The 7,715-nt window shown below is 60.6% G+C and overlaps 1 protein-coding gene across 1 annotated transcript; it reads right to left on the bottom strand.

Moving 5' to 3' along the window:
* Positions 1-1,203: 1,203 nt before the first annotated feature.
* Arrdc2 (arrestin domain containing 2) lies at positions 1,204-4,912 on the bottom strand. The gene is made up of 8 exons (XM_057752622.1): positions 4,510-4,912; positions 4,365-4,431; positions 4,102-4,249; positions 3,446-3,548; positions 3,110-3,366; positions 2,856-3,018; positions 2,223-2,380; positions 1,204-1,949 (listed from the first exon to the last, which is right to left on the bottom strand). Exons 1-8 carry the CDS (start codon positions 4,781-4,783, stop codon positions 1,896-1,898), a joined length of 1,224 nt encoding a protein of 407 aa, XP_057608605.1. The 5' UTR covers positions 4,784-4,912; the 3' UTR covers positions 1,204-1,895.
* Positions 4,913-7,715: the final 2,803 nt, after the last annotated feature.

Below are 7,715 nucleotides of genomic sequence, written 5' to 3'. Positions count from 1 at the left end.
CCAGGGCCCCATGCTCCGGACAGAATGTGCCCAGGGAGACACAGCGAGACGGCGAGGGCGGCCGGGACCGTGGGTAGATTCCTGAACAGCCGCCCGGTCGGGACAGCTGCCAGCTTCAGAACAAGTGTCTGTGCCTTTGCGTGCCTGTCACGCTGGGGCCCAGAGAGAGAAAGGGGTGTCTGATCAGTCAGATTCATGGGGGTCCCGGAAGCAGGTGCAGGGAGGTGACCCCAAAGTCCTGCGTCCTGTGAGGCCTTGAGCTGCAGCAGATCCAGCAGAGGAGGAGGGGCCTGAGTAGCACAGCCCCGCCCCTCAGTCCGGGGACCTCGGAGCCAGCTCCTCCCTCCCCTTACCCGGAAAACCCTTCTGTAAGAATCAGGTTCCTCAGCTGCCGGCTCAACTGTCCCTGTCAGCTGTCGGGGGCCCGAGGAACTGCTGTCCCCATGTCCGCTCCCGGGACAAACTGTGTGGTTCAGGAGCGCAGCCAGAAGCGGAATCCTAACCCCACGTGATGGGGACCCCTCCTCGGCTGCACACCTGGGTTTAGGGGTCTTCCTAACCACGCCCTAAATACCCCGAATCTCCGCGGCTGTCCTGTATGACCCCAGGACCCCACCTCACAGGGCCTGGGACTCACCTGCCTCTGTTCCCAGTGATAGGGTTAAATAATAACTAATTAATGGAATCCATTACCAATGTTATTATTGCTACAGTCTCATTAGGTAGCCTCCTGCCTCAACCTGCTTCTAGCTGTCTGTATTCACAGGCTGTGTGGTAGCACTGGGGCGATCGCATGCAGAAACCACGCCTAGAGCTTGAGGTCCCTTCCCCACCTTCGTGAGGACTAATACACACAAAACAACAAATAAATTTTTTTGTTTTGGCTTTTTTAGACAGGGTTTCTCTGTGTAGCCCCAGCTGTTCTGCAACTAGCTCTGTAGACCAGGCTGGCCTCAAACTCATAGAGATCTGCCTGTCTCTGCCTCTGAGTGCTGGGATTTAAAGGCGTGCACCAGCACCACCACCTGGCCAAATAAATCTTAAAAAATAAAACAAGAAAAAGACATAGCAGACAGACTGGTGACCAGAGGCAGGAGGGTATGTGAGGAGGGCATGGGCCCCAGTTAAGTCCCTGGAGGGGATCGGAGCTTTACTGGTCTTCAGGGGCCATGGGCAAATGAGATGTCAGCTCAGTCTTTCCTGTTTTTATTTATTCATTTTTAATCTACAAAGGGTGATGAGTTCTTCAGACGTGGGCATGGCAAGTCCCTGGCAGGGCTATGAAGAGGGGCTTTCCCAGTTGCTCCCGGGCACCTGTTGCCCCTTTGGTGACCTGCCAGGCTGCTGTGGCCTTGTCTGGATTCTGCCCTGAGCGAGGCCTGAGATTCTCGTGGCAGATCATGCGAGCGGCTCTGGACTCACCAGGCCACCAGTCCTCAGAAACTGGCAATCTTGGACCCTCAAGTCCCACAGAGCCTCGATGACTGCTCACCTTACAGAGTGGCCGTATTTAAGATGCCTGCACACCTGGGCTCCCGCCCCTAGGTTGCAGACGGTGGGACTGTGAGCTCCAACCATCTCCTCTGTCCTGTCTGCGTGCTGAGCTCCTCAACGCCACAGCCTCGCTGAAACTTCCTCTGCGGGCCTTTGGCCTCCCGTCTGGTTCTGGCTTCTCCCAGATTCATCTCTCCCAGACTGTAACCCTCTAGGGTCTAGCACTGGTCAAACACAGAGAACTGGAAGTCTCAGGAGGACCCGGTCCACAGAAGTCACACGCTGCTCCTCAGTCCTGCGCGATGGCAGAAGACACTCGGCCTCCTGTTTTCCCAAAGCAGACAGCTGGACTGCAGTGGCCAGAGAAACGTGAACCTTGTACCGAGGTGTCCGCTCACACATCAGCAGGTCATGCAGCGTGGCCTCACAGCCTCTGAGGGGGGGTTAGGATCCTCCTGACAGACAGAGTCCCAGTGAGTTGCCTCCGTCCACCCTGCCAGCCCCAAGCTCAGGGAACAGGCAGTTAGGGGTCACCAGGAGGGCATGAGGCTGAGCGTATGTATGCATGGGAGTTCATTTCCTCTATGTAGCCCAGGCTGGCCTGTATCTTGTGTTCCTCCTGCCTCAGCCTCCCAAGGGCTGGGGGTGGGGGTGGGGGAGAGGGTAAGAAGCCCACGTGACTCAGCAAGCCCCGCCCCCGGAAGCTAGAGAGGGCACAAGCACCTTACCTCAGAGTACAGTGGAGGTGGGTGGTAGCGGAACTCATGGAGACAGGCAAAATAGGGCCCTTCCTGGGTCACATCCGGGTCCCGCAGCAGGGGTAAGGGCCCCGGTGAGGCAATTGGCAGCGGGTTGTCCCTCACCACCTCTGAGTACTCGGGGGGTGCTGGAAGGGAGAGATGAGACGGGGAGGGAGGCTCTGAGACCGGGCTTCTGGAGGACTCATGGCCGTGACATGACTATGACCAAGCCTTTCCCCCTAGGGACAGTTGCCCAGGCTGACCTCCAACTGTAGCAACCCTCCTGCCTCAGTTGGTTTGGTTTTGTTTTTTTGAGGAAGGATCTGAGTGTAGAGCAGGCTGCCCTGGAGCACACAGCGCCAGGTCCCCTTGTGTGTGCCTCTGTTGCTGCCTGGCACTAAAGGTGTGTGTCACCATGCCCTGCTGGGTCTCCTACAGTCCTGGTTAGGTTTTGAATTATTAAGTAGGGGAGGCTGGCCTTGAACCGTCCCCCCAGTCCTCGGTGTGCAGGGATGATGGGTGCTGGGATTAGACCCTGCTTGCCTAGAGACCCCTGGACTGGAGGGTGGGACCGGGTCGCAGCTCCGCCTGTCCACATCCTTGGTTGCTGACTGAGCTCACCCTCTGGGGCCTCCAACTGGGTGCACAGGCCCCAGTTTTGCAGGAAGCTGGCGCGGCTGCCTACGCTGGCTGAGCGACTGCCCAGGGGGTGCAAGGGGACCGTGCCGATGACCAGTGGCAGCTCCAACAGCAACTTCGAGGAGCCTGGGATGTCCACGCAGACCTGAAGGGAGAAGCGGCCATGTGGACAGCTGCCCCACCTGTGCCCTCCACCCTGGCCCGAACAACGGGGTGGAGGGAAGCTTGCTGGGTACCTTGAGCGAATAGTCCACACTGAGCACGCAGCAGTGCAGGATGGACGGGCCCACTGGGGGGATGCGCAGCGTGCGACCGGGCCACAGCGCACGGCGACCAGGGCCCACGGGCTCCCCGTCTACACTGGCCACCACAGTACGCTTCTGCTTGCGCGCACCTCGGGCCATGAAGGTCTGTGTCTGTACCAGGGCGGCGCGGGTCTGCACAGGTCGCGTGGATCCATTGTCAATCTCCGCGAAGATAGGGATGACCTCGCCTACAGCACAGAGCAGCTTGCCTCAGTTTCCCCATTGCTAACTCTTCCTGCTCCAGCCGCATCCCTTCCCACTTGTTACCCGGAGTGTAGCCCTTGCGGTCGATCTTGGCTGAGAGAGTGACAAGACCATGGTTGCAGTACCAGGATCGAGCCACCTTCTCCCGGGCTCCAGCCTGTGGTTCCTGTGGGGACACTAAGTGTCACTTCAGGCACCTGGACACTTGGGGCTTCTATGTTAGAGGGACCCTAATTTCGGGAAGAAGATGGGACAGGGAGAACGGTGCCTGTTTTAGGCCAGCCACCACTACAAAATGTGACCCTGTCTAAAGAAAGCAAAAGTTGAATAAAAAATTAAAACCAAGAATAGGTGTGGGGTGCACACCTTTAATCCCAGACAGACAGAGACCAGTCAGGGTTACATACACAGAGAAACCTTTGTAAAATTTAAAAAAGAACAAGAAACAAACAAACAAATCTCAAAACCAATAAAACAAAAAAGTGCAAGCCCCACTGTGCCCCGTTTCCCAAGCGGGGCATCTAAGACTGAGGTAGGGCAAGACAGTCGTCCAGAGAGAGCCGCACAAGTGGGTGCCTTCAGGATTTTCACCCAGCTCTAGCACGTCACCTCTAACCTCTGGCTCCTCTGTTTCAGAGACCGCCTGTAACCCCCAACTCCGGAAGACGTCGAGAGGCCAGGTCGGACCCTACCTTGCCCCCCACGGGGCAGCCACATACCAGCAGGGCAGGTGTGTTTATGTCCACGGGTTCAATGACAGTGAACACCTTCCGGGCGCGGCGTGCGGGGACCCAGGGCCGATGCAGGGTGGCTTTGATGGAATACCGGACGCTGCCGTGTTTGCCCTCGAAGGATGTCACTAGGGAGCTGGGGTGGCGAGAGGGGGTTCAGTGTAGGAGACAGAGGCATGCAAGTGAAGTCCCGAGGAGTTAGGGGTCGGGGGAGCGCAGATGCCCGGCGGGTGGGCGCCAGCGGGGCTTACAGAGGCAGCTGGAAGCTGAAGGGAAACTCGTGACGTCCGGCGGGCAGAGTGGCGATGTCCCCCGAGTCTAGGAGAAGACAATGGACTTAGCGGACGCGGGCTTGGGGATCGCCTGCTCGGGGTCTCGGGGGTCCCCAGCCTGTACCTGGCGCGAGCAGCGTGGCGCGGTGGTTCACGACTTCCACGCGCTCGCTGTAGCTCTGCGTATACGCGGTGCTGGAGCCCGCGCTGCGCGACTCGGTCCAGTGTGCGCGCGCGCGGCCCCGAGCGCGCAGCCTGAGCGCGCCCACGCGCGCCGCCCCCGCCAGCTCCAGCAGTACCCGGCCCGCCACGGCCTGGCCTCCGTGGAACACGGGCTCGGTGCCCGCGCGCGCCCCGTCCAGCTGCACCACGAAGGCCTTCACCTTGTCGAACAGCATCGCGCTGACCGACGCGAACCCAAAATAACGCCGACCGGGGGCTCGAACCCGCGACACGGAAGGCCGAGCGGCTGGGAGGGCGGCAGGTTCGAACTACGCCCGCGGACACGCAGGCCGGCAGGACCCGAAGACCGCTCGGGACCCGCGCGGCGCGGCGGGCTCTTATACGGCGCGGCGGGGGCGGGGCCTGCGGAGAAGGCCGCGCCTACCGGAAGAGGCTCCGTCAAAAGCGCCGGTGGGGGCGGGGCCAGAGAGGGAAAGCCGCGACCCCTGGGAGCCAATAGCGCGGCGAAGGAATGGCCTGAGAGAAAGCCACGCCTCCCGGAAGAGGCGCCACCAATAGCGCGGCTGGGAGGCGGGGCCTGGAAAACCCGGCTTTGCCGAACTGGACCAAAGGTTCCTCGAGGGCCGTGGCCTGAGAAAAAGCCGCGCCCCCTAGAACGGTTACGCCGTAGCGCGGGGGCGTGGCCTGGGGACCCGCCCCTCCGATATTAGCACCGAGGAGGCGTGGTCTGGTGGGAAAATTCACCAATAGCGCCGGGGGGCGGGTCCTCCTAGGCTCCGCCCCAAGCTGAGCCTCAGTGGGCGGTGTTGCGGCGAGGGTGGCCCTGAAGTGGGGACCCGCTCTGAGGCGCAAACTTTGCAGCTGTCCCTGTTTTTTCGTTGTTTGTTTTGTTTTTGAAACTGGTTTTCATGTAGCCCAGGCTGGCCTGGAGCTCTAGACAGTCCTGCGTCATCCTCCCGAGGGCTCGGATGGCCGCCTTAGTCACGAAACCTGGCTGTTTTGAGAAAGTCCTGGCTGGTTTGGAACTCAGTCGTGTAAACCGAGTGCTGGGACAAAAGCTTCCTTTCCTTTGAGGCCGGGTCTCACACAGCCCGGCTGGCCTCCAGTGCGCCATGCAGTCGAGCCCCGAGCTTCCAAGGCTGGGTTTGCGGGCGTTTGCCACGACGCCTGGCTCTTTCTCGCGTTTGGAGCCAGGATCTCACACGTGACCCAGGCTGTCCTGGAACTCACGGCCATGGAACCCCGTCTCTCTCAGCACTGAGTTGACAGACGTGCACCACCAGGTCTCAGTTTCCCAGCCTCATCATCAGCTCGCTGCCACCTGCAGACCCCCGGCGGTGCGGATTGGTGGGGGTACCCCAGGTTGGGCACCCCCGTCAAAGGACAACCTCTTCGTGCCTTAATTTCCACTTCCACAGGGCGTGTCAGAAGTCAGTCCTGGCCACAGAATGTGGGAGACACTCTGACATTTCGAATTGTGTCTGGGGATAGCGTGACTTCTCGGGGACTCAGTTTCCCCTCAGAGCTCTCAGGGGATCCAGCCCGGCGTTTGTGGGACGCGCGCGCCCCCTGGTGGACCAGGGATGCACCGCGGCTCGTATTCACTCCTGGAGTCCAGCTGCGCGGACACGGGGATCCCAGAGGCTGCTGCACCGTCACGAGGGGGTCACGCACCGCCACCTCCAGCGTGGGAGTCAGCGCTGAAGGGCGCGAGCGGCAGTGACAAGGGAGTCGGGCTGGAGGACCAGAGGTCTTGGCCAGGAGGGCAGAGCGGGAACTGACTGCAACACCTCCCGCAGAGCGAGTGTGCCACAGATGAGCCTCCACAGGCCCAGAGAGGACGCGGCCTGAGGTCACACAGCGAGTCAACCGCCGCCACCTCTCAGAGAAAGTCTGGGTCGCTTCAGGATTTCCCTTGGTTCCCACAGATCACGAGCTCAGCGCTGTTGAAAGCGCAGCCTCTGCTTCTGCCTCGCCCATTTCACAGTCGGGTACACTGAGATCTGGTTCAGCTGTGTGAGGAAGGGGCCTGGTGTACCCCAGGCCGGTTCATCACAGGTGAGGCTGAGGTGGGAAGGCTATGACCACGATGTATAGTGAAAGGTCTCCCAACCCCCACAGTTTCCTCCCCAGTAGGAGACATTCCCACCCGACCCACAAACACCATCATACTCTCCCCTACTCCAGGGAAAAGCAGAGTAGCAGACACTGCAAGGTAAACTGAGGCAGGGTTCTGGGTGCACGAAGATACGGGGCTTCTTTGAGAATTGGGACCCCCACACCTGGAAGGCCTGAACAGGAGGCTCCCTAGCCCACCCAGAGGTTCAGCAGATCCTGCATGGGGGACGGAATCCCTCCACTTTAATTGGGGTTGTACCATTTTTGTGAGACTTCTATGTCCAGGTTGCTATATTCTGAGATGAGGACGCAATCCAAGCAGGAGTACTTCACCCCGTGGGAAATCCTCCCCTGGGAGCCCCTTTGTGTAGTTCTGTTATAGCGCAGGCTACCCTCAAACTACTGTGAACTGTCCTCCTGCCTCAGGCTCCCCAGTGCTGGGATGATAGACGTGTGCAACCACACCCAACTGTTGTTTCCCACGTGTTGAGAGAGGGTCCCGTCCCGTAACTCTGGCTGGTCTTGAGCTCCTGGCAATCCTCCGGCCTCAGCTTCCTGAGTGTCTTCTGCATAGGGCGCCCCTGCTTTCTGCGAGCTCAGCTGGGGAGCAGCACCCGCCGCCGTCGCAGGTAGGTTTCAGCTGCAGTGAAGTCGCTGGCCACGGTGTTCACGCCCTTGCTGCGCTCCTCCGGCTAGTGGGTTGCCGCCCGGCCACCACGAGCGCTCGCACCCGCAGCGGCGCTGCCGCCTCGGGCAGCACCCGGCCCAGCAGCCGCTGCCCCCCCCCCCGCCCGGCCCGCACACCGCCGTGCCCGCGTCTCGCAGCTCCAGCACAAAGGTGCTCAGGGAGCCCAGCTGCGTGTCCCAGGCCGGGTCCCCGCACCCCGTCGGGACTTCCTGCTTCAGCGGGACTCAGGCCAGGGCTGGGACGGACGTAGCGCTGCCTGCTGTCCGAGGCGACCTGGGGCCCCACAGCTGCGTTTTATACTATTCTGCCCGCCCAGCCTCCCTGCAACGCACTCACCTAGA

Source organism: Chionomys nivalis, chromosome 20, assembly GCF_950005125.1.
Source record: "Chionomys nivalis chromosome 20, mChiNiv1.1, whole genome shotgun sequence".
Taxonomy (NCBI): domain Eukaryota; kingdom Metazoa; phylum Chordata; class Mammalia; order Rodentia; family Cricetidae; genus Chionomys; species Chionomys nivalis.
The sequence above is the reverse complement of the archived record's forward strand: the minus strand, read 5'-3'. Positions and strand labels throughout refer to the sequence as shown.